Consider the following 27221-nt stretch of genomic DNA (forward strand, 5'->3'; position numbering starts at 1 on the left):
TAGTTCATAACCAACTGTTTATTAACAACCAAACATGACAAATTATGATAAAAGGAGAGAAGTTACATACAGATGAATATGAAAATGTTTTTTCAGATGCTTCACAACCAAACAAAAGAAATTATACAAGTTTAGCATCATGTAAATACATTGTTGGAACGTTATCCTGAAATTTTTAGCTAATTTGTCTGCCCGTCCCTTTTTAATCATTTTCTTCATGGAAAGACTTATATGTAACTAATTTCCCCCCCCCCCAAAAAAAAATTGGTTATACACTTGTACAAAATGTCAGGAACAGGAGAAACTTAAAAAATAAAACAAAACAAAAAAATGTACATTATACATACTCACTTCCAATGAAGGGAAAACTGGAACACAGAAAAATATAAAGGGAGGGATGGAGGGAAGAAGTCTTCCCCGTTTCAGTGACTTTCAGGAAAAGCAACAGAATGCCATAAACTTTCCCTCAACGTGAAAGACAAAATTAGAACATTTTATAATTTAGGTCAACTCCGGTTTTGAAAGGAATCTGGGAAGAGCTAATGAGACATCAAGTGGAAGGAGGATGGTAATACTGTCCATAATTCCAGGCGTTCTGATAGTTATAATGCTAAAAAAAAGAAATAAAATTAATTAGCATAAGCAATTGTTTTTTTTTCTCCTTAATATGAACCAACAATCCAATATCCAAAACAGGGGAGCATTTAATAAGCTTCTGTGCAGAAAACCATGAAATGTTTCTGCAATATGCACTTTTATAGGCACTTTACAATTTATTTAATATTCTCTTGTAAAAACAGACTTTGCTTGGACATGGCAACTAAGTGCCGATATCTGCAGCATACGACTAAACCAGTGCCCATTTAAAGTCTGTATAAGCTAGAGATGCCCATTTCAAGACAACCCATTCTCAATAAAACATGCAGCAAACACCGTAAATGCGAAGCACGAGCCGTCAGTCCAGAGCTCAGCAGAAGATGTTCCATACAGTTCTTGTGAAGAGCTCCTGATAAGACTGCAATGCTCTTGTTTGCTAAAGTAGTATTTGCCATGATCTGGCTCCACACCTCCAGGAAAACATCCAGCTCCGGGGGTGTTCACCATTTATTGAGATGAGGTTGCTCAAAATACAAAAAAAGAGCAATAAAACAAAAGAACCTACTAAACAAGACAACATATGTAGAGCAGGAGAAAAGACTATATATATATATCCCCCCCCCAAATCCCACTGTGCTGCAACTTTAATCAATATCCCCCACGCTGTGTGCTATACATACACACAAAGAAACAGAATACCTATTTAAAAGTAGATAGAGATAGTAAATAAGGATATGTTGACGAATAGGCGATAAAGATGACACATGATGCACTTAGATATGCAGAGCAGCATTTACTGGGTGGCCCACGATACTCGATGTAACCGATCGGTAAAACTATGTACCTGATACCAGTTGCTGTAGTTATAAGCTGGCTGTGCAGCAGCGGCGGCATTTGTGGCAGCAGCCATTGGACCAGCAGCCACCACGGCACTTTCCTCTGTGTGCAATCTTTTAGCATCTGGTTGTTCCAACCTGCAAATAAAAAAACATCAGCATTACCCCAAACCATGCATTATAAACATATCCTTAATGAGGTTGCTACGAAATTTTGGGAAGGGGCTAGCATACATTTGTACAGTTCTATAGAGATACATACACAACGTTTGTTTTAAACTGCCCTTCTTGTTGACTTATAACCTCCTTATATTTTACAGGGGAGATGCAGCCACTAGATTGTGCATCTAGGTATATCGTGAAGCTTCCTAGCTATTATTATCATTTATTTGTTAGGCGCTACAAGGTTTCCGCAGCGCCGCACATAGTACAAACAGTAGACTATACAGGGTATAACAGTACAGAACAATAAACAAAAGTACCAATACTTCAGAAACTCCAGGCAGGCAGATGCAATAGACACGGAGCAGAAGAATGGGTAAGGAGACAGGAGGGAAGAGGGCCCTGCTCAAGCGAGCTTACATCCTAAGGGAGGGTTAAACAGACCAGGCACAAGAGGAGCCAGTTGAGGGAATGGGAGAGAGGGGAGAATGAGCAGAGGAGATGGGGGTTAAGTGGATGGTTGGTAGGCTTTGAGAAAGAGGTGAGTTTTGAGTGCACGTTTGAAGGAGCACAGAGTAGGAGAGAGGCGGATGGAGCAAGGGCGGTCATTCCAGTGAAAGGGGGCTGCACGGGGAAAGTCCTGGATTCTGGAATGGGAAGAGGTGATCAGAGTGGAGGAGAGGCGGCGGGGTCATTGGCCGAGCGCAGGGAGCGGGCGGGAGTGTGAATGGAAGGGAGTGTGAACCTTAGCTACTGCTACGGTTCACATTCAGACTGAAAGACAGTATTGCTTGAGCGCATTTGTTTTTTTGTGGGCCAATACAATGTCCAAGACACACATATAAAATCAATTTGCACCTTCTGTATTTCCATTAGTTTTCTTTAGCACAGTCAGCTGAATGGCTGACATGCTGCCTTAACTACATAGTTCTCTTTACACTTTGCAGGCCTGAGTCCTCCTAGTCTATAAAGCGTTTGAGGCGTACTCCATACTGGTCAGCCTTGTGTGCCCTCACTGATGCCATGCGGCTAAGCAAGGATGGAGTATGGGCCAAGGTACGCTCAAATGCATACGAGAACACAGAAGAATAGGGTTTATTACCTCTTTAGTGAATGCTGCACTCGCTGAAAGCAGGTTCGCTATAGCATTGGCTTGTGTCAAAAGCGCACATGGGTACAAGGATTTATACTATTTTATTTAGTTCTAAACAGTTACAATCTGCATACACAGCTGGGAAGTTCTGCCACAAAAATTATTGAGGATATAAATACATTGGCTGAAGTACTCATCAGGAAGCCTGAAAATTCACTATTTATATAGATGTAAAGCTTCACTTTTATTGTACAAGCTTCAAGGTGTGAGCAAAAAAAATAAATAAAACGGTTTGCATAGCGGAAGCTAAAATAAGTACCCATTTTCAGATTTCCTCTTTAGATGTTCTTGCTCCTTTAAAAGTTTCTGATGCTCATCGTAGGTGGTCATCAACCTGAAACCAAAGATGTAGAATTAACAACTGTAATCTGCCAGACTGTACTCTTCCTAGCCTCACCAAGAAATGGAATGAAAGTGAAAAACAAAAAACATAGAAAGGAACTCCGTAAGCTTACCGGTTGATGTCTGAACCGAAATCTTCCAAAAACTCCACTTTCCTCTGCGAAAAGGTAACTCTCGTAGCTATTGGCATTGAGCTTTTTATCACTTTATCAAAGTGTGACAAGATGTTGGTTTCGTTTTGTTTCACATCACCGCTGAACTCTAGATCAATTAGGTTGAGGTATAACTTTGTATTTTCCTGCGCAGAAAGACACAGCGTGAGACTTTTTCTCTAAGGCACCCAACGTTCATTATAGTTTACCAGGCAATATCAGCTTAGAGGGACTGTTGTCAACATATAGTAATAGGAATTACATACAGATATCTCATTATTCATCACTATTGCCTGGACCTTGTAATGGTCAGTAAAGGAACCAACTACTTGGATCTTTCATACACTCCATCACTTCTATTCACACTACTAAAAACGAACCAAAGAGTCACTTACTTTGTCTCTCTGAATCGCATCATTTAGCACTTTCCTTGCATTCGCCATGTCTTTCTGAATTTTGAAGTAGTGGCGGGCAAGCTTGATTGCGTAAAATGAGAATTCGCTTGGGGCGATAGCATTATTCATAGCTTCCGCCAAAAGGTTTTCGGCCTCCTTTATATTTCCATATCGTCGTTCCAAGTTGACTCTCCTCAACCGAACCATTGCCAAACCTCCCACAGATTCTTCCAGTGTTTTTAATATGCGCTTGGCTTCCTCAATGTTACCTAGGTAAACCAAAAAACGCTCAGAACAATCTAAACGTAGCAATCATTTGTCAATAATAGCAGAGATAAGTGGAGGTATCTTACCCTGTTGTTCATCAAATCCAGCCCATAATAAGTGAGCCAATGGCTTCTTTAGGAGGTGAATATTGCAGGCTCTGTTGTAGACATGTCTCACTCCTTCAACGCTGTGATTCTCCATGTACTTGGCATACTAAATACAAGAGATTGAGATGGTTAATCTCTCTAAGAACAAAGTAAAATGTGAACAATAAATTTCTTGTTTTAAACCCATCAGCACCTTTATTGAACCACTAGACTAGTTTCTGTAAGGAAGGGCGAAGGGAGGCAACGCTGTTGGCATATGCAGCAGTCAAATCTGGTTGCAAGCAGACCATCCCCTAATGCAATAGATACAGTTATAGATGAACAGAATTCAACAAGTATACAGGCTTAGGCACGAGTTCAATGTGTAAATTGAGACGATATCGCGCGGGAGATATAATGGCTCTTACCTTGATCCAGAACTCCTCGTAGCATGCACAGGCAATGACGCATCTTTCAAACAGGATGACTACTCGCTCATGGGATCCATTCTCAATCTCAAAATCCAAATACTCTTTCCAGTTATTTAGCTGTACTTTTTCCAAAGATTTCACGTGAAAGTAGGGTCGCTTTATCTTCAGAATAAAAGAAAAAAGCTTTAATTAGTAAACCAAGACGTAAAACCTACCAGTACAGGACGCATAGATGGTCTCCAATGCTTACTGTTGTTGGACCTACCACGAACAGTCAACTGAACGGTCAACTGAACGGTCAACTGAACGGTCAACTGAACGGTCAACTGAACGGTCAACTGAACGGTCAACTGAACGGTCAACTGAACGGTCAACTGAACGGTCAACTGAACGGTCAACTGAACGGTCAACTGAACGGTCAACTGAACGGTCAACTGAACGGTCAACTGAACGGTCAACTCTGTGCAATTTCATTCAATACTTGAAACCATTTTAACCTGTCTGCTCCATCGCATCACATCTCTATGCGCTCACACACGTCTCTCCCCCTTCCCCCCCCACCCCCTCAGCCTATGCTTTCCCCCCTTTGCCCTGTGGTTCCCCATATAACATTCACCCCTCACCAACCCCCTCCCAGTCACTCCTCCACCATTCCATCACCTCCCCCAAGTACAGCATCCTCAACCCTCAACCTTACCTCTCTTTTCCCATAGTAACCCATCTCACACCGTGTCTCTCCCACTATCACTTTCCCTCTCACCCCCACAAAACTTCAGCTCAAAGCCCCTCACCCACCCAATATCTTCCTCACCTCATTTAACCCCCCCCCACAAAATCCTGCCAAATTCTTCCACATCCACCCCCCCCCCTCCTGTGCTCTCTAGAATGCCAAATCCATAAGCAATAAGCTAGCCCCACACCATGAAGTCTTCCTCTCAACTTTTTAACCTCCTCGTCATCACCGACAACTGTCTCTCCTCAGACACCACGTCTATTACTGCTCTTTGCTAACGGAGGCCTCTTCTTCACCCACTCCATCAGGCCCGAAGACAATTCAGGTATTAATGTGGTCACCATCCTCTCCCCCTGCCACACCTTGCATATCATTTCCCCTGAATCCTCCCTTGACTTCCACCCTGTCCATCTGTGTGTCTCGGTCACTTACCACCATCCTGGCTCAATTTCACAATTCCTTGATAAGGTTGTGGGCCTGGCTCCCCCATTTATCCTTGGACCTTCCCTCCTCAAGATGGGTGACTTCATTATCCCTACTGATAAGCCTTCTGACACTGCTACCACCAAACTTCTCACCCCCATTCCTCTGGACCTCTCAGTGGAATTCCTATCACACCCACTGTGTCACTCATTCTACCTTAGCTTTAATCCGCCCGCCACACCTTTCTTATCCTGTTTTAAGACCCAACCTTGGCACTCCAAAACAGACCTGAATCCTTCAAAAAGGCTCTCGTACCTCTGGTTGCCACTGGAGGTAATCTCGCTCTCTTGCAGAATTCCAAGTTCATCATCATCCCCTCCTACAGCTCTGCACTTTCACTCATGCCAACAATCCTTCTTTAAGTCTCTCATATACTCCCAGTCTTCAAACAGCAGCCATCACTACACCTCCTTCAACTCCCTCCCCTGCCCCACCTCCTCCCTAACTGCCATCAACTTCACATCCTTTATCCACTCCAAAATAGATACCAGACTGGAAATTTCCAATCAAGCCCCTCACACAATGCCACCCCCGCATGCTCTCCTTCCCCTCCTTAGGGGACGAAGTCCATCATCTTCTATCATCCTCAATATGACCCCTTGACTCCATCCACTCTCACCTGCTCCACCTTGCCCACAGGACCAGATTAAGGGAATGATTAAGACAGTGACGGGCTCAGCAGCATTGATCGGGCCGGGGGTACCCCTGCATCAATCAATAACGATGCTAAGCACTTTCCAGGGCACCCTGGATGCCCAAGGCAAATGGGCTGTAGACCTCGGGTTAACCCGGCCCTGCTTGCCTACCTCATTAACCTATCCATCTCACCCATCTTCAAAAAACAAAAAATCAAAAACTACTATACCAACTACATCCAAACTCCTTACCTTTTTGCCTCCAAATTAACAACCTCCTATCCGATACCTCTCACCTTGACTCAATCTGGCTTTCGCCACCTTCCACTCCACAGAAATCATCCACAAAGTCACCAATTATCTTTTTCATGCGATGCTTTTCCCAGCTAATCCTCCTGGGACGTCTCGGAGGCCTTTGACCCTGTAAGATCACCCTCTCCTACTTCCCTTCACTCAATTGACCTTCGCAACATTGTCATCTCAATTCACCTCCTACCAATCCTCCTTCCCCTTTTACCTATCGGGGGTCCCATAAGACTTTGTCCTAAGCTCCCTGCTCTTCTCTCTGTATACCTCATTCCTTGGTGACCTTAGCTCCTTTGGTCTCTAATACCACCTCTGTGCTAACAGCCAAGTCTATCTCTTCCTCCTTTGTGGTGTCCAGATGTGTCTGCCATTTTCCTCCTGGATGTCCCAACTTGTTCTCAATAAGTTCAGTCTTGGGCATGTTGAGCTGATCTTCCCTCACTGTTGAAACCACCACTATTTCCTCTGTTTCTCCAGTCTTCTACCAGGGCATCACCTTCAGCCCCTCATTCACTTTCCAAATCAAGCCCCTCTCAAAGTTCTCCCTCATCCTATAAGACTCTCCCCAGGGTGCAGAGCTTCAAAGCATGCTCATGATCCACATGGATTAGTCCTATTTTCCCTTCTCGTCCCAGTACCCTCATGTCCCAGGCTTAAAATCTTGCTTACATCCCAACATTTAAGGATTTTCCGAATACAATTAAAAAAAAAAAAAAAAAAACAACAAAAAAACCAACACTACAATGAAGCCAAACACAATGTCAAGAATGAAACCTACCCCTTCCTCAAAGGTCCATCGCTTGTGGACTTCATTCTCATTAGAATTAAATAGCTCTTGATGCACTTCTATGATGCGATGTCGCATGTTCTCCACTTCTGTTGTTCGCTGTAAGATAAAAACAATTTATTTATTTTTTAAATACTTAAATGGCTTTCCCACCTTTTTAAAACTAATCTTTATTAAAGAGCTGCCTATCATAATTAACTAATCTAAAACTGTTCCACAGACATCTGGCGCCTCTCACCTGCGCTGGGTCAGATATCTCCTCCAGGCCAGTTGGATAGTCAATATTAGAGTTATTATGCTGATTCAAAGCAGCCAATTCTTTCCGCAGCTCAACAAATTTTTCATCTGTCAAAAACGCTCTTGGAAGATGACCCTGTATGTGTTCTTTAAACCTGGAAGAGGGAAAAACAGTTAAGATCGTAAATGTCTGAATTACTACAACTATATGTATTCAATTACGGAAGGAACATTATACAACCTACACATTCACTCAATCTGTAAAGCAGCATTTCATGTCCAGGGGACTGTCATTCACCCCCCCCCCCTTGAAAATTAACGCTGCATGGTACGATACTTAGTCTGTTAATGACAGCAGAGTTAGTTTGCTGGCAGCACAAGCACAATTCTAGATAGAATGACATTTTCTGTCAATATGGCAATAGAATTTAAGAAGGATTTCTAAATATCTGGTCCTCTTCCAGCACAATCAATAAATCTCATCTAGAACTATAAGTCACTACCTTTGTGGGGGACCACAGTGACAGCTATTAATACTTGGAACAAAACTTGGTAATAAGGATAATATGCATTTGAACCAAGGTGCATGCAGAAAATCTATTCAAACACATTCCATTATATAACTAGGGCCGCACGGTGGCCAAGTGGTTAGCACTTCTGTCTCGCGTCACTGGGGTCATGACTATGGCCTTATCTGTGTGGAGTTTGTATGTTCTCCCCGCGTTTGCGTGTGTTTCCTCCGGGTGCTCCGGTTTTTCCCACCATCCAAAAACATACAAGTAGGTTAATAGGCTCCTATCAAATTCACCCTGGTCTGTCTGCGTGTGTATGTTAGTGAATTTAGACTTTAAGCTCCAATGGGGCAGGGACTGATGTGAGTGAGTTCTATGTACAGCGTTGGGGAATTAGTGACGCTATATAAATAAATGATGATGATGATATAACTAAATACATGATCCACAATAACTTCGGAGAGGTTTAAAGGCGTTCGAGCTAAACCGCAAACATGTTTCGGAGTGCAGTATTTTAAGGGGGAAAATAAATAAATAAAATAAAACAAATTATATAGTGTTCTCCCTAGAAAATGTTGCCAGCCGGGTGGCATTAAGAGGTAGCCAGGTAGGGCAGTTGTAATACTTTCCAATAATAATAAAAAAAAAATTGGGAGATTATTGCCCACACTTACCAGTACTGGTCAGACTGGTGGACAGTGGTCTAACACGCACTGCTGACTGTAGTGCTCACATAGTGTGTTAAACAGGAGAAACAATAATTTATTCTATTATAATAGGACTCCTGTACTGCTCTACGAGCCCGATGGCTAGTAAAAAGAGCTGGGTGGAGCACCAGGGAAATAGGTGCTGGGGAGAACACTCTTAATTATACAAACATACATAGCACCCTTCGGTCATTAAATTTATCCTGACATTTCCATCATTCAAAAACATTACAGTTTTGCTTTTAAAGACAAACGGCTATTTAAAATGTAACCTGCGACTCAAGTTCAAAGTCTCAACATAACCATGACCACCCCTAGATCATATCCATCATTAAACCACCAAATCATTTTAACTGTTGCTTTCAATATAGTACACATGATTTATATACTTTATCAAGCAAAAGTTAGCACATTGTGTACATACTCTGCCTCTTCCTTAAACACACTGTACACCCAAAACGTGTGCTTCATTCGTCCTTGTAGGAGGGGAATACAGATGCTATAGACTTTGTACAAATACAGCGATCTACGATTATACAGACTCATCCCTGCAAATGTTTATTTTTCTAGCTCTTCTGACATGGCCACTAAACAGCAACACACACCCAAAGGCATCGGCTCTCCCCAGAGCTGTTGTATTAGCAAAACTCTGCAACATAACATCATAAATCAGAAATACAATTGGGGGGTTTGTTAATACAACATAATCCCCTATTGTTTTGCTGAGCTGTTGACATGCATTAAGAAACTAGTTTATTAGACTGAAAAAAACCAAAAAAAAAAAAACCTGCAAACGGGAACTTGTCAGTGTTTGGAATATATTACTCAGACATTTTCTAAGCAGCAGGTAAAAATATCAGCACCAGGTGAAGACACAAAATAGTAATAAACCTGGAATTTGCACTACATAGTCAAGTCCATAAATATTGGGACATCAACACAATTCTCATATTTTGGGCTCTATACACCACAATGGATTTGAAATGAAACAAACAAGATGTGCTTTAACTACAGACTTTCAGCTTTAATTTGAGGGTATTTACATCTAAATCAGATGAACAGTGTAGGAATTACAACGGTTTCTATATGTGCCTCCCACTTTTTAAGGGACCAAAATCAATGGGACAAACTAAATAATCCTACATCAAACTTTCACTTAATACTTTCTTGCAAATCCTTTACAGTCAATTACAGCCTAAAGTCTGGGACGCATAGACATCACCAGACGCTGGGTTTCATCCCTGGTGATGCTCTGACAGGCCTCTACTGCAAATGTCTTCAGTTCCTGCTTGTTCTTGGGGCATTTTTCCTTCAGTTTTGTCTTCATCAAGTGAAATGCATGCTCAATCGGATTCAGGTCAGGTCATTGACTTGGCCATAGCACAACATTCCACTTTTTAGCCTTAAAAAACCTTTAGTTGCTTTTGCAGTATGCTTTGGGTCATTGTCCATCTGCACTGTGAAGCGCCGTCCAATGAGTTCTGAAGCATTTGACTGAATATGAGCAGATAATAGTGCCCAAAACAATTCAGAATTCATCATGCTGCTTTTGTCAGCAGTCACATCATCAATAAATACAAGGAAACCAGTTCCATTGGCAGCCATACATGCCCACGCCATGACACGACCACCACCATGCTTCACTGATGAGGTGGTATGTTTTGGATCATGAGCAGTTCATTTCCTTCTCCATTCTCTTCTCTTCCCATCACTCTGGTACAAGTTGATCTTTGTCTCATCTGTCTATAGAATGTTGTTCCAGAACTGTAATGGCTTTTTTTTAGATGTTTGCCAAACTCTAATCTGGTCTTCCTGTTTTTGTGGCTCACAAATGGTTTACATCTTGTGGTGAACCCTCTATATTCACTCTTGTAAAGTCTTCTCTTGATTGTTGACTTTGACACATATACACCTACCTCCTGGAGAGTGTTCTTGATTTGGCCAACTGTTGTGAAGGGGTTTTTCTTCACCAGGGAAAAAAAATCTTCTGTCATCCACCACAGTTGTTTTCCGTGGTCTTCCGGGTCTTTTGCTGTTGCTGAGCTCTCCGGTGCGTGCTTCCTTTTTAAGAATGTTGATTTGGCCACACCTAATGTTTTTGCTATCTCTTTGATGGGTTTGTTTTGATTTTTCAGCCTAATGAGGGCTTGCTTCACTGATGGTGACAGCTCTTTGGATCTCATATCGTCGACATTCCAAATGCAAATGTCACACCTAGAATCAACTCCAGACGTTTTACCTGCTTAATTGATGATGAAATAACGAGGTAATAGCCCAAACATGTCCATGAAATAGCTTTGGAGTCGATTGTCCCATTACTTTGGATGCCTTAAAAAGTGGGATGCACATATAGAAACCGTTGTAATTCTTACACCAGATGGATGTAAATACCCTCAAATTAAAGCTGAAAGTCTGCAGTTAAAGCACATCTTGTTTGTTTCATTTCAAATCCATTGTGGTGGTATATAGAGCCCAAAATATGAGAATTGTGTTGATATCCCAATATTTATGGACTTGACTGTATTTGTCTTTCCTACCACTGGGGGACACTGCAAGACATTGGGGGTATAGTAGGTGGGACTAGGAGCTTAGGCACTTAGACTTGTTTTTCCCTCCCCTATTATGCCCCTCCTCTCCTGTAGCCTCAGTGTCTAGGAGATAGGATTTTCACTTTTTTATTTTCATATCCCTTTAGGTACAGCGCAGGGATCGAACCGAAGACCCAAAGAGGTAATTAGCCTGTCAGCACTATTCACTCTGGGTCCCTGCAAAGGTAAGAAGAAGCTGGTCTCACTTTACATGTACCCTTTGCCAGCAGTCCTCCCGTAGTAACGAGCAGCGGAGGCTACATTTCTCCTCTGTTGCATTAGGGCTTTAAGTTCCTTACTTAGGATCGGTCAATAGGCCGCGGGCACAGGGCTGTAGTCGTGCAGGAGGGAGTCTGCCGCACCAACCACGCGAAACGGACGGACCAGCAAGTCAAGTCTTAAAGATGTCGGAGAAGGAGATGTCCAAAAGCAAGGGGTCCTCTGGTATGTCTGCGCTGCATTATACATGTGCAAAATATAAAGCCAAATCATCTGTTAGACAGCCTAACCAGGATGTTCGCTGCACAGCTTGCAAGGCCGAGACCCAGGAGCGACGTGCCCCGGCTCAAGGTACAGCAGTTATGGATGCACCGCCCTGGACTAACAGCCATGGCACAGTTCACCTGGGTAATGATACGTTCCGCAGAGGTACGTGTTTTCTGTTCCCCACAATCACTAGCAGTCGCAAGTACATCTTCTCTGTCCAAATCAGTTCATTAAGAGGAACGCCTGCTTTTAGTATCCCACAGGGCCAAGAGAATTATTTCTGATGCGTTTCAGGGACGTGATCATAATTCAGACCATTGCTCACAAGAGGGTGAATTAGACACTGATCTGCAGGAAGACAACTCCCTTAGCCCTGTAGATTCCGGCCCTGCCCATAATGTTAATAACCTCATTCTAGGTAGCAGACATGCTTTGGTTTTTGCCGAATCGGAGCCCACGGCTCCATCAGGGTTCTCCTTGTTCAAAAAGACCAAGACGCAAGCGGCCGCCTTCCCACCATCCCCTCAGATGGAGATGGTATCTGACGCATGGCAGAGGCCAAATAAGCAGTTTATGATGCCGGGCAAAATCAAGTCTCTTTACCCTCTCCCGGCAAAGGACTCCATTAAATGGGAGGCCTCCCCTAGAGTGGACACCCCGGAAGAACGTTTTCTTTCTCTTCGGCTAGCCCAACTCAGGAGCGGGTTTCACTTAGGGACCACACGGATAAGAAGTGCGATCGGGCCCTCCGCTTTGCTTATATTGCGGCGGCCAGTATGTTTAGACCCACAATGGCGGTGGCTTGGGCTAACAAGGCTATACAGCATTGGGCTGAGCTGCTGGTTAAGGGTATTCAAGACAACGTCCCACATGCGGAAATCCTGTCTTTGGCCGAGCACGTCCTGGACACTTCAGATTACGTAGGACAGACAGCAATGGATGCTGTGTCTGTAAATGCCAGATTCTCTGCCCTCACCATCGCAGCTTGACGTACCTTATGGACCTGATCTTGGGCTGCGGATCACAAATCAGTTAGAAGGTTTACCTTTTGATGGGGTCACTGTTTGGATCAGAGTTAGAAAGGGTCATTCAGGTGGCCACAGGAGAAAAGAGCAGTGCATTGCATATGGGCTTTAATAGACCACGTCAAGGACGGTTTCAATCTTTTCGTTCCTTTTCCCGGGGCCCTCCATCTAGAGGCCAGTCCTCTGCCCCCAGGGGAGCATATAGCAGAGATAGGAGAGGAGCCTCGAGATAAGGCGAGTCTTCCCCCAAGCAATTCTGTAGTGGGGGCACGTCGTCTTCGTTTCCAGAGCCAGTGGTGGACCTCCACTAGATGTTTTGGACACGAGGAATTGTGTCCCGGGGCTATGTCTTAGACCTTGCCCAGTTACCACAACGGAGGTTCTTCACGACGGATACACCCCTTTGTCCTCTCAGGCACAGAGCACTTCAGGAAGCAATCCAGAATTCGCTAGCAGCCGGGGTTATTGTTCCCGTTCCAATCCAGGAGAGGTCAGGGGTTTTACTCCAGCCTCTTCCTGGTGCCAAAACAGGACAGATCTCTACATCCAATTTTAAATCTGCAGTGTCAACAAGCAAGTAAAACCTCAGAAATTCCATATGGCGTCCCTTCGGACTGTCATCGCCAGAATGGAACAAGGAGAGTTCTTGGCCTCCATATACATCAAGGATTGCTACCTACATGTCCCAATATGGAGGGAACACCATTGTCTCCTCCACTTTGCAGTAGGACAGACGCTAGTCTGTTAGGCAGGGGGGTGACAGGGTCCCAGAGATTCATGGGTGTCTGGGCCCCCCAAGAGGCCACTCTCCCAATCAACGTCCTAGAACTCAGGAGTATATACTTTGGTGCGAGTCCCACATGATACACACCCAATTTTAGCCTCCCTCGCCTACTGGCTTTTCTGCAGACTGGCCCAATAAGGGGCTCCGTCTGGGGTCCCTAAAGGTGCATGTCTCAGCGCTTTCCATCTATTTTCAACGCAAACTAGCGACATACCACTTTTGTTCCGAAAGTGGCATCTAGGTTCCACTTCAATCAGGAGATTGACGTCCCGGCTTTCTGCCCGTCATCCTCGACTTCTAATGACGAGTTTTTTGGCGCTGGATGTGGTTTGGTCTCTCCGGTGCTATGTTGACTGCACAGCCTCTGTCCGCAAGAAAAGGACCTTTTTGTTCTTTAGAATACACAGAAGCGGGGTTGGCCAGCTTCTAAGCAGTCTCTTGCCTGCTGGATAAGGTCCACTATTTAGCTGGCTTATGTCTGAGCGTCTCAACCTGTCCCAGTATCCTTAAAGGCTCATTCTACCAGAGCTGTTGGTGCATCTTGAGCAGCCCGCCATGGAGCTTCGGTAGAGCAGCAACCTGGTCATCTGTCTACATCTTTGCGAAATTGTACAGGCTGCAGGGCTTTGCATCAGCGCATGCAAGTTTGACGCAGAGCTGCGCGCAGAAATTCAAGAGCATTCCCTCCCTTAGAGGGAGCTTTGGTATGTCCCCAATGGTAGGAAAGAGGAGAAGATTTTTACTCACTGTAAAATCGATTTCTCTTACTCCATTGGGGAGACACTGCGCACCCTCCCTTGCTCTGTAAATAGTTTTGTTGTGTGATAAATATACATACATTTTTTTTTGCACCACACTATGCTTGCTTAAACAAACTGAAGCGACAGGAGAGGAGGGGCATAGTAGGGGAGGGAAAAACAAGTCTAAGTGCCTAAACTCCTAGTCCCACCTACTATACCACCAATGTCTTGCAGTGTCCCCCAATGGAGTAAGAGAAATCGATTTTACGGTGAGTAAAAATCTTCTTTTACTATGTTGGGGACCTTCAAATACCACCTACGGAAAAGGTTTTCATTCAAACAGTGGCATCTGAAATCTGCTCTTGTAATATAGGTAGAAACAGGGAAAGTCTAAATCTAAATTAGTAACTTGTGGAGAAACTTTTTTTTTATTTTTTATTAAAGTGTCCAAATTTCGGAGGACAACCTTGTTTTCAGGACAGTTTTATGTGATAGGATCACTCATCAAGAAAAATGAATCAAGCTGCGAGTTTCCAGCGGGTTGGAGGTGTGGCCTAGAGCAACAAATCAGATTCTAGTTATTTATTTAGTACATTCTACAAAATGACAGCTAGAATCTGATCAGAAACTCGCAGCTCAATAAATTTACCCCATCTACTCCAATGCATTTTTACTGTGACAACATAACAAAATTCCTACAGTGTAGATTCACACGTGTGGTGGAAAAGGTCCATGCTTGGTTTGCATTTGTAAGGGTTGAAAAGCCATTAAGATCACACATGTGACGGAATCCAGGCTTTGTTTCAATTTCCTTTTATGGAGAGAGGTCATTCTGTCTGAAACTGAGATTATATGGTTGGCATTTTATACTTGTCTTTTACTGAGAAAATAAACATTCATGACTGATGGTGAAGAACAAGATATTTCAACTTTTAAGTAGAATCCCTTTTCTAACCAATCTATTGAGATTGTGTTGTATGGTCAATATGAACCAAATACAGCAGTTTCTTCATTAGGATGCTGGATTTGGCTGGACTTACTTTTGAAAATGGTTAGCATAAAGTTGTGTAGGAATCCCCAACAAGCGACTGTAGATGGAGGTGACTCCACTTAGGTTTCCTTGCTCAGTTTCATAGGCTATATACATTTCCCATAGCTTGTCTGAACGAAAGTCTAAACCCGCTGACATAATGGCATGCTCGAATGTTCTGAAAGACAGAAAGGCACTTTATAAATTATACATGTGCAGAGATGTAAAAGTACACAGCACGAACACAAAACACTGCATGCAACCATTAAAGACAAATCTGACAGATTTAGCCATGATGAAGCATACATAGCCCCCTTTCCAAAGCGGAAACTTTCCCATACAAAAGGACATTACTGGCAAGGGGTAGCTTACCAGAATGCCCTTTTCATTACTTATAATTTGTTAAATTTAGTGTGCCCTGAATTAAAACACCCAAACAACTAAAATAGACAACTACAGTACAAAGTATAAATAAATTTAGCAGACAGTAAGGGACAGATGTCTACAGAAATATAGCATCAACCAGCTGCTAACCTATACATTATCTTCCTAAAACTGCTTTGACATCCACGGGAGGGTACGACGAATCATTTAAATGGACATTTCATCAGATCTACATATTTAAATGTAAAAGATCCCTCCCACTCCCACCCATTAAACCCCATACCGAACAATGATTGTGCAGATACATATATGGAGCGTCTCTCACTTTACCTAAACCGAGCAAAGTTTTTCCTGACCTATTGGTTGAGGGAAAGACCGCATGGGAGAGAACGGTATAGCACACCTCCACTGTCAAATCACTGAGCCAACGTAAGCGGATTTGACTTTTACAATAGGGGTTACATTATTCCTTTTGTCCTCAAGCTTCCTCCCCTAAACCAGCAGGGCAGAAGGAACGTTTGCTTGTTTCAGCTAATGATGGATACACTCTAGTGTATCGAGTCAACAACTGTAACCTGTTCATACGTGTCCATCACTATATTCAATAGTAACTCACCCCCTCAGAGTGTTACAGGTCTCTTGGTCAGCCGGATCCAATGTTTCTTTTAAGAACTGGATATAATGTATCCAAAGGTCAACACTTAACGTTATAGCCTGAATTCCTCTACGGTACACCTACACAGAAGAAGAAAACAAAAAAACAGACCAAGGAGAATGATACATTTCTTGTCCCAATTGGAAATCTTGTATGCGGTCAACCTTACAAATGCTAAATATTTGGAATTTCATTGAAAATCTGCCATTACCATTGAAGTGGAGGTGGGATAGAACATGGCTCATGTTCTGAGCTCCACTTGCAGTATCTTGATCTTCAGTGCGCAGATGTATTCTTAGCAGGAGCTGAGGGCTGGCTTTGGGGTACAGACCATAAGGCACAGACCCATTAGAATCTCATTCACAGCGTCTGACCACAAATTCAATAACAAGTAACAAAATGCAACCAGCAGAATTAAAACTAAGCCACCACACAACGAATGACAGAAAACACCTGCCCTACATGTTAAGCTGCAGTGTAATAGAGGCTTGCACTGCACAGCTTGACAAATTGTGGAGGTTTAATGCACCTGTCAACAAAGAAAGAGATATTAGCACAAATGTCACAGGTAGTGACAAATGCCGTTTATAATAACCCGGTTTTAACCTTACACAGGGCCCGCAGTAATGTCCAAGTTAACTAATGTTCAGTCTTTTCTCCGTCTAAGGTCTACAGAACACCAAATTACCTCATCGGCCTCCATAATGTTATTGTTCCGCTTCTCCAAATCTGCATACTTTTTCCAGTAGCCGTAACAATACGGATAACGAGCAAGAAACAAGTCAAACACTCTCCGGGCAGCGTAAATGTGATTCTGGCAAAAAAACAAAGTACTGGTCAAATTGTGTTATACCAGAACTAATATATTATATATGTATTTTTAAAAAAAATATATACACATACAACCTTGAAGCCTTGGTTTTTGACGATTATAGGCTGCCATGTGTTTTGGTCCTCTTTAAAGAAACAAATTAAAACATGTTTATATCAGAAGTAGGCAAGCCTGTCCTGCCTGCTTCCGATTGCTGTAGTTGTACAAAAGCTGGTGAACCAATTATTTGATTGAAATGTAAGGTACAAATTCAAATACAATGCCTCAGTAATGGTTCCTAGCAAATGGCTATACTGTACATTGGTTCAAGTATACAAAATGATGCCTCCGCTTTGGAAATGTTGACAGGGACACAAATCTTAAGGGGGTTTTTTTTTGGTCTTGTTTTTTGATGGTCATAAGGCTTCACCCTCTGTTGCAAGGCAAGAACACTGACCACTTCTCTCCCTATAAACCCACTGTCCTTTGAGTTGCTGTCCTATTTACCAGTATTCATGCAAGGACCCCCACCCCCAACCAAAATCAAACCAACTACCAAAGGATAGATACAAAGCACCCATGGGTGAGCTGGACTACAAGGAATGGAGAAAGGACTTTAATAGTAGTACAAAAGAAACCCAACGACTCTTCTTTCTGCAGTAGAGGATTACAGAATGTCCCAAAACAAGAGGTAAGGGATGCCAAAAACAAATACCTGCAGGACTTTGCTGCCAAAGTAGCAATGTCCATCTGGTAGAAAAAGGGTACGCAGATGACTAGGCAGCTGCTCTGCAAAACAGACTCACCAAAGCTTCATGAAGCATTTCAAATAAGTAAGATGTAAGCCTAGGTGACACCAGATCCCTGCAAAGTAGGTTAATCTGATCTTCAGTTGGACCCATCTACTCAAAGCAGGAACACTGCCATTTCTTACGACCATTAAAGCTCACCAGGCGATATTCCATACACAGACTTCGTTGGTTTTGGAAATATACATCCACAGTGGACAAAGTCCAGAGTTTAATGTGCCACCTTTTATGGTCATTAGTACAGGGGGAAAAAAAAAAAGCATAATCTGCTTGTTTAATATAAAAATCTGAGCAAGCGACAGTATAAAGGATATGCTTATCTTAATGAAACAAGATAAAACCATCTGCCAAAAAAAAAAAAAATTGCCAGGTTTGAGAGCACTCCTTGCAGACAATAACTAGTAGAAAAGTCGTCTTCCAGGTAACGAAGCACAGGGACACCAAATTTAAGGGCCCAAGAGAATGAAGAAGCAGAATAAAATCGCTTTTCCATGCAGGCCCCTTCACCCTTTCGTGTAAACATCTGCCAGTTATGGATCTTGCAGCCTTATTAACACTAATGCACTGCAGCTTACTGGATTATACCTTCACCACGTCGCCAAATATGGCATTAGGACATCCTTCAAAGTGCAGAAAAGCCACTATATATGATATGAACTTAGGTGAAACCCCCAAAGTTAGAGTACCCAAAATTAAAATGTGTGCCTTCTGAAAGGCAAACCTAAAAAAATTTTGTTGGCCATCCCCATAAACTATGTAAATGTTCCCCAAGAGCATCCAGAATTTCCCCACACCATAAACAGAAGCTAGTTCATACTGAATAGCATCTGCAGCAGCAACTCTCTGAGGGACTCGAAACTCAAAGTGGGCCAAGAGGATACGTCAGGCTTACGAACCAGATAAAGGTTCTAGAACGTCTGACCTCTGCACTGCTTTGGAAGTGGACAGGTGACCTCTCCAAGAAACATTTCAAAAGTAGCCCAAAAGGCTTGTTTATGTTCTAGGTTAGGACAGCAGCAACAAAAGTATATCTATTTGTGGATAGTGCCAAGGATATCCAATACCAAAGATTGCAATGTTGAGAAACACTCGCTCAGACACAGACCACAATCCCCAAGACAGAAGGCATATAGATATTGTCCAATAACAGTTAGTGCTTGTTTTTACCCCAGAGGACTTAAAAGGAATTTAATTAATGCCTTGATATTCAGGCCCAAACATGGCTTTCACTGAAAAAGGTAAACAGGCAACCTTTTCTTTCCTTCTAAGACACTGTTCCAGTAGATTAAAGAATTTAAGCAAAAGAATCAAAGGTGAGACACAGGAGCATCCATTGTAAGTGTGATATCTTAAGTCCAGGTCTCCCTGGGAGTAGGGACAGAGTACCAAAACTCTAATCCGCAAGATTACTGGTACTTGTTCTCCTGCTCCCCAAGGTTCAGGCACCAAAGACTGATTCCCCCCGTCCCCTCCAGAAATCAAAGTTAGCAGGTGTGGGATTAGTGCAAGGTGTACAGTGTTACAAAGCTTGAAATGTAGATTTGCAGTCAGGGAGTTTAAAGGAAGCGATGGAGTCAGTTTTGTTTGACTGCCCTGCAACCCACAGAGTGGAGCCTACCCACCATCGGTGTCCCCCTAATATTAATGGATTATTCTTATTTCTGACAGGAGTAAAGCTTTCTTTTTAAAAAAAAAAAAACAAAAAAAAAAAAACAAAACTACTTCTATTCCGATTTGTATTTACATGATGAACTTGACAGAGATAAAAATACCAATCTTAGACACTAATCATGATGGCAAATGGTGGAATACTTGTTTGGCTTTAACAAACAAACCTTTGTGTACAGAACCTCTCCAGGCATGAGAATGACCTGATTTTAGTTAAAAGCAGCTCTACAAAACATGGTTTATAAAGCAAGCAATGTTTCAGTATAATAACCCCTTAAATGACAAGGTTTCACTTCTATTATGCCATACTTACTACAAAACATGGGCCCCAAGTCATTTTAGGAATATATTTACTAAATTATTTGGAGATGAGTACGCAAAATCCAAGACCTATATAATGGATTCTTTAAAACCGATTTACTGGTGCCAGAAACATGTTGAAAGGCAGGACAATAACAAAGAGTGATGCCAGGAGGAAATACTTTGAGCAGAACTGCCATAATAAGCAGAAATTGGCACAGGTTGCACTATCCAAGTTTTGTTACTAACCTCTTGTTCAATATAATGCAGCATATATGTCCAAGTCGAGAATTCCTCAGGATTTGCTTCCACAGCCTTCCAATATTTATCAAACTCAGCCGGAAGAGGTGGCTCTGGTTCAGCAGCCTCTTCCACTCCAGCGGCAACATCTTGTTCTGGAGATTGCTCCATTGCCGTAACTTCTAAAATATCTTTATTGTCTTTATTAGATGGTGGTTCCACCGCAATGGCTGCTGTATTATCATCTGGATCTTTTGTCAAAGGACTGGGATTGGGCTTGGAGTCTTGCATATTGACAGTCTATTATTCCTGCAGATTTGATTTAAGGAAAAAAAAAAAAAAAAAAAGATGTTAACATAGAACTAAAGATTTTTTTTCTGATATGTACTGCAAAGTTAAATTTGATTGAAAATACCACATTAATAAAAAGTGGGCAACTACAAGGCCCAGCACCGTGTGTGTGAGGGGGGGGGGGGGGGGGGGTTAAATGACTATAAAGCCAACACCAAAGACAAGCACTAGTAAAACAACACTTAAGAGTGGTTGGGAGAGGAACTTTAAAGGCCAGTATATTAGAAGTGGGTAGGTTTAAGTACTTAAGCTAGGTACACACTACAGAATTTTCCACTGACTTTTTATGCCGATCGATTTTACATGCGGTCGATGTTCCGATCGCTCGGTCCATGGACTGCATACACACTAGCCTTGTTTAGGACGATAAAGGGAAGAGCAGACGTCCCTTTAGCGACTTTTTACAACCATGTTGTGGTGAGCAATGACTAATTTCGTACTCACTGTTGTGGATCGATCAGAAGTTTATACACACTACACAGCGGAAACGAGATTGGAACAGAAATATTAAACGGTACGACCAACCAAATGAGATGACAATCGTCCATTTGGGCAGACTTTCGACCATCGTGTCACTGCACGCAGTGACCCGACTTTTGAACGAGCGGTCGTATGTCGGCTGATTGAGCCGATTATTGGATGAAAACTGTAGCGTGTACCCAGCTTAAGGAAACTATAAAAGTATCCCAGGGACTGTTCAGGAAACAAGGCCCACCAGTATATTCAATGTAATCGCCCTCATGTTGCACCAGTAAGTACATAAAGGAGAAACCAATAAAAATGGGCTATCTGCTAAAGATGCAATTTCACACAAGAGTGGCAATAAATTTGAGATTGTGGATGCCTTAATTATAACCCTCCCATTTTATTTCAGTTCTGGACAAGTTGTAATATAACAATGTCATATAACATACATATAACAGTAATATAATATAATATAATGTCCGTGTATGGGAAATAAATCTCCAACAATGTGTATTATAACGACTGGCGGCATCGACTACAGGGCCAAACACGCCGAGGGGGAGAATTACCAAGCCAAACACCAGGCCGTAAATTTAATGGGCAGGGCACAAGACATGACGTGAATTGGGGGCTACAAGGCCCAGACATGGGGGTGACTACACGGCCCAGCCAGAAGGGCTGCAGCCGTACACCAGGCCGCAGCATGTGCCATGGCCGCGGCGGCCCTCACAGCCGGTTCCCGCCACACCGTCCCCGGAGGCGCCATCCTGCCCCCTCACACATACCCGGCTGCAGAGCTCTCTCTCCCCGGAGTCACGAATCTCCTGAGTCCCGCTCACCCCCTCTCACTGCGGCCACAACTCGACGGTAACGAGCAGACAACACGCAGCTTCCACTCTCCGCCCAGCGCCCGCGTCCACGCAGCGTCCTCCGTCACGTGACGTGCGGCGTGCGGGCTGACGTCACGGCTGTTTATGCACGCTGGGCTGGGGGCCCCCTGGACGAGCAGCTGGATCCATGTCGGTGCTGGCTGGAGCCGCCCCCCGGGGCCCTGCGAGTCTCCTCCTCGGCTGAGTGCGAGCTCCGTCAGCGGGTGAGATCCCACCCCCCCCGGGTGTGTGCAGAGGGCTGCCCGGACTGTGAGCCCTTGTATGGGGGACTAGTGACTGTACATAGAACCCCCAAATCATTCCTACTGACAGCTCCTGTGCTCCTACTGACACCTGGACACTGGCTTATAGTTATTTACTGACAGCTCCTGTGCTCCTACAGACACCTGCACACCCCAAATCATTCTTACTGACTGCTCCTGTGCTCCTACTGACACCTGCACACCCCCAAATCATTCTTACTTACAGCTCCTGTGCTCCTACTGACACCTGGACACCCCCAAATCATTCTGTGTTATGGCAGTGTCCTTACTGACTGCTCCTGTGCTCCTACTGACACCTGGACACCCCCAAATCATTCTGTGTTATGGCAGTGTCCTTACTGACAGCTCCTGGGCTCCTACTGACACCTGGACACCCCCAAATCATTCTTACTGACAGCTCCTGGGCTCCTACTGACACCTGGACACCCCCAAATCATTCTTACTGACAGCTCCTGGGCTCCTACTGACACCTGCACACCCTCAAATCATTCTGTGTTATGGCAGTGTCCTTACTGACAGCTCCTGTGATCCTACAGACACCTGCACACCCCCAAATCATTCTTACTGACAGCTCCTGTGCTCCTACTGACACCTGGACACCCCCAAATCATTCTTACTGACTGCTCCTGTGCTCCTACTGACACCTGCACACTGGCTTATAGTTATTTACGGACAGCTCCTGTGCTCCTACTGACACCTGGACACCCCCAAATCATTCTGTGTTATGTCAGTGTCCTTACTGACAGCTCCTGGGCTCCTGCTGACACCTGGACACCCCCAAATCATTCTGTGTTATGTCAGTGTCCTTACTGACAGCTACTGGGCTCCTACTGACACCTGCACACCCCCAAATCATTCTGTGTTATGGCAGTGTCCTTACTGACAGCTCCTGTGCTCCTACTGACACCTGGACACTGGCTTATAGTTATTTACTGACAGCTCCTGTGCTTGTACTGACACCTGCACCCTGGCTTATAGTTATTTACTGACAGCTCCTACTGACACCTGGACATTCCCAAATCATTCTTACTGACAGCTCCTTTGCTCCTACTGACACCTGCACACTGGCTTATAGTTATTTACTGACAGCCCCTGTGCTCCTACTGACACCTGCACACTGGCTTATAGTTATTTACTGACAGCTCCTGTGCTCCTACTGACACCTGGACACTGGCTTATAGTTATTTACTGACAGCTCCTGTTCTCCTACTGACACCTGCACACTGGCTTATAGTTATTTACTGACAGCTCCTGTGCTCCTACTGACACCTGGACACTGGCTTATAGTTATTTACTGACAGCTCCTGTTCTCCTACTGACACCTGCACACTGGCTTATAGTTATTTACTGACAGCCCCTGTGCTCCTACTGACACCTGCACACTGGCTTATAGTTATTTACTGACAGCTCCTGTGCTCCTACTGACACCTGGACACTGGCTTATAGTTATTTACTGACAGCTCCTGTTCTCCTACTGACACCTGCACACTGGCTTATAGTTATTTACTGACAGCCCCTGTGCTCCTACTGACACCTGCACACTGGCTTATAGTTATTTACTGACAGCTCTTGGGCTCCTACTGACACCTGCACACTGGCTTATAGTTATTTACTGACAGCTCTTGGGCTCCTACTGACACCTGCACACTGGCTTATAGTTATTTACTGACAGCTCCTGGGCTCCTACTGACACCTGCACACTGGCTTATAGTTATTTACTGACAGCTCCTGTGCTTGTACTGACACCTGGACACTGGCTTATAGTTATTTACTGACAGCTCCTGTGCTCCTACTAACACCTATTCATTATACAGCTAATTATACACAGTATACCTTGCTCCGCTCATCCTTTATACTGCTGGTTATCCACAGTGTTCCCTGCTCCACTTATTCATTATACAGCTAATTATACACAGTATACCTTGCTCCGCTCATCCTTTATACTGCTGGTTATCCACAGTGTACCCTGCTCCACATATTCATTATACAGGTTATTATAGCCAGTATTCCCTGCACCTCTTCATTATGCTGCTGATTATCCACAGTGTTCCCTGCTCCACCTATTCATTATACTACTGGTTATCCACAGTATGCCCTGCTCCACTTATTCATTATACAGCTGATTATCCCCAGTATACCCGGCTCCACTCCTTCATTATACAGCTTATTATACCCTGTTCCACCTATTCATTATACAGCTGATTATACACAGTATACTCTGCTCCACTCATTCATCGCATAGCTGATTATACCTAGTATACCCTGCTCTACCTATTCATTATACAATCGATTATACACACTATACAGTGCTCCACCTATTCTTTATACAACTGATTATCCTCAGTATACCCTGCTCCAATTATTCATTATACAGCTGATTATCCCCAGTATACCATGATCAACCTATTCTTTATACAGCTGATTATTCCCAGTATACCCCACTCCACCTTTTCATTATACAGCTGATTATCCCCGGTATACCCTGGTCCACCTATTCATTATACAGCTGATTATCCCCGGTATACCTTGCTCCACCTATTCATTATACAGCTGATTATCCCCGGTATACCCTGCTCCACCTATTCATTTTACAGCTGATTATGCCCGGTATACCATGCTACACCTATTCATTATACAGCTGATTATCCCCAGTATATCCTGCTCCAGCTATTCATTATACAGCTGATTATCCCCAGTATACCCTGCTCCACCTATTCATTATACACCTGATTATCCCCAGTATACCCTGCTCCACCTATTCATTACACAGCTGATAATCCCCGGTATACCCTGCTCCACCTATTCATTATACAACTGATTATCCCCAGTATACCCTGCTCCACCTATTCATTATACACCTGATTATCCCCAGCATAACTTTTTTCATACATATTGATGTACAGTGATTCACTCTCTTCTATACATCTGATAACCATCTATAGATCACTGAAAGCAAACAGATGATCACCTTCTTTCCTGATACCTCATTATTCACAATTCAGCACCACATTTTACTTTTAAAAGGAAATTATCTGTTATTTCAAGATTTTGCTGCATCATTTACTAATGTCAGAACAAGTGTGGCTGATATTGCTCTGTAAGCTGATAATGTAAACTCATGGAACATTTTGTTAATTTAGTTGGCAGTTGCTGCACTTCAGAGATCACTAGAGTCCCGTTTTTTAACTGTATGCCCTACTCAAAGTATTCTGTAATAAATGATTTATAAAGAGGGGGAATTATACCCTTCTCCTTTGAGTCAGCGCCTGTTTTGTTGTTTAATAACACGTTTATTAAGCCTGTTGTCAACAAGCAAAGCACATACTTTTTTTCCTCCAATGGTGAAACCTTTAAACTAGGGCTGGGCAGATCCAAATAAGAGATGTGCCCCCCTGTGTCTAACATGGGATCTGTTCTGCCTTCAGCGTTCTTCCCTGTACAGGAAGTGGGTTGTCCATGATTGGCCACTATCCACGGCATCCACTGTGATTCTGCATCTTTGGAGTTCTTATGGTATTATAATGCTGTGTTTATTCTGCCAGTAGATCAGCACTACCATAATTGTAGGACATTGTAGTTGAAATAGCACAGTGCTTTAGAATTCTTGGTCAAGAAGATCCAAATTCCATTAACTGATTCTAATGGAAGTGAAAACAATGGTGGCTTAGTGCTGATATAAATATAATATAATTGAGGTAATTATATGCTGGCCATTGTTCTGTTATGTCTTTATTACAGTAAAAAGGGAAATGGGTGTGTATACCAAAATAAAATATGTTCACAGACAAAACAAGATTAAAGGCAAAAGCAGATATGATAAGTGTGGAAAAGGAAAGAGAGGAATGATTAAGGTCCATCTTAATCATTAATAAACTTGCAGGTTTTTCAAATAATTCTCAATTATCTCTAAACATAAATTGAAATTAACAACAGTACTTGGTCTCCACAATTCTTTCTCTGTTAATATACAGGACCTTTTGTTTTTGATTCTGTATTTGCTATTGTATATATATGTGCTTTTAATCAGAAAATGAAAAGAAATGGCATTGACAAAAATGTTGACACCTTAAACCACTTAATATTTTGGTAGCACAGTTTTTGGTCAAAATAAGTGCAATCATCTGCTACCTATAGCTATGGATGAGCTTCCTGCACCTGTATACTGGTAGTTTGCTGCACTCATCTTGTACAAACTGCTCCAGTTCTCCCAGATTTGGGAAGGGTGCCTTCGCCCAATATTTTTGGCCACAACTGTATATGTGAACCAGGACTCCCATAATTGCTGGAGGCTGAGTGGGGCTATTTGTAAGCAAGGGCTTTCCGAAGGCTGAGGGGAGCTACTGATAATGTAAGCCAGGACTCCCATAATTTCTGGAGGCTTATGAGAGCCGCTAGATATGTAAATCAGAGCTCCCATCATTTTAGAAGTCTAATGAAAGCTATATGCAGGGGTGGACTTCAGGTTTTTTTATGGAGGGGGGGAGTTAGCATAGCTCCCCCCTCTTGACATTTTGATTGATGGGCTCACACCCACCTTCACTTTGATTGAACCTGGCTACTGAAAAACAGGCAGAAAATGATTTCTGGATGCACCTCATGTGTTTAAACAATAATCGGAGCATCCAGGCAGAACCCTTTGCCTGCCTCTCGGCCATCAGGCAGACACATGTAGTGCACCGCTGGGGCGGTGATTGCCTCAAGGCTAAGAAGAGTTGCTGAGTATATAAATCGGGGCTCAAATCATTTCAGATGGCTGAGCAGAGCTAGATATAAACCAGAACACAATGACCCCCCATACTTCCTGTTTAACCATAGCCATTTTTTATACTCCAATATGAAATCATTGAGTTTAACATTTAATCAGTTGCCAGCCAGTAAGTGGTCGTTCTTTTGTAGGCTGCAAACAGCAAA

General features: G+C 43.2%; 2 protein-coding genes and 1 non-coding gene across 5 annotated transcripts in view; 1 reads left to right on the forward strand and 2 right to left on the reverse strand.

Moving 5' to 3' along the window:
* PRPF39 (pre-mRNA processing factor 39) lies at positions 1–22110 on the reverse strand. 2 transcript variants are annotated; one of them, XM_075192569.1, is made up of 14 exons: positions 21943–22110; positions 20351–20650; positions 17202–17327; positions 16475–16593; positions 15485–15652; positions 7604–7757; positions 7357–7464; positions 4419–4583; positions 3991–4117; positions 3638–3906; positions 3204–3388; positions 3008–3082; positions 1442–1571; positions 1–610 (listed from the first exon to the last, which is right to left on the reverse strand). In XM_075192569.1, exons 2-14 carry the CDS (start codon positions 20630–20632, stop codon positions 551–553), a joined length of 1968 nt encoding a protein of 655 aa, XP_075048670.1. In that variant the 5' UTR covers positions 20633–20650; positions 21943–22110; the 3' UTR covers positions 1–550. The 2 variants fall into 2 exon arrangements, with proteins under 2 accessions (XP_075048670.1, XP_075048671.1); XM_075192570.1 differs by lacking the exons at positions 20351–20650; positions 21943–22110 and adding an exon at positions 16725–16829 and having other exon boundaries at positions 17202–17329.
* On the reverse strand, positions 3453–3537 carry LOC142109473 (small nucleolar RNA SNORD127). The gene has a single exon (XR_012680392.1). It is a non-coding gene; the product is annotated as a small nucleolar RNA SNORD127 (small nucleolar RNA).
* The window catches only part of DORIP1 (dopamine receptor interacting protein 1), a 10886-nt gene continuing 5775 nt past the window's right edge, over positions 22111–27221 (forward strand). Inside the window, exon 1 of one of the 2 annotated variants that reach the window (XM_075192573.1) lies at positions 22111–22250. In XM_075192573.1, the coding sequence (XP_075048674.1) occupies positions 22132–22250 (119 nt within the window). In that variant the 5' untranslated portion in view covers positions 22111–22131. The remainder of the gene's footprint in view (positions 22251–27221) is intronic. The other variant, XM_075192572.1, reaches the window with a different exon arrangement.

This window comes from Mixophyes fleayi, chromosome 12, assembly GCF_038048845.1.
Source record: "Mixophyes fleayi isolate aMixFle1 chromosome 12, aMixFle1.hap1, whole genome shotgun sequence".
Classification (NCBI taxonomy): Eukaryota; Metazoa; Chordata; class Amphibia; order Anura; family Limnodynastidae; genus Mixophyes; species Mixophyes fleayi.

What these genes read in the sequence shown, in the direction of transcription:
- PRPF39 (XM_075192569.1), bottom strand. Translation starts at nt 20,632, where the DNA reads ATGCAAGACTCCAAGCCCAATCCCAGTCCTTTGACAAAAGATCCAGAT. An exon ending in ACATTATGGAGGCCGATGAG is followed by an intron (nt 16,594 to 17,201) that starts GTAATTTGGTGT and finishes TCTTCTGTGTAG; the next exon opens with GTGTACCGTAGAGGAATTCA. An exon ending in TGGATTTGATGAACAACAGG is followed by an intron (nt 3,907 to 3,990) that starts GTAAGATACCTC and finishes TGGTTTACCTAG; the next exon opens with GTAACATTGAGGAAGCCAAG.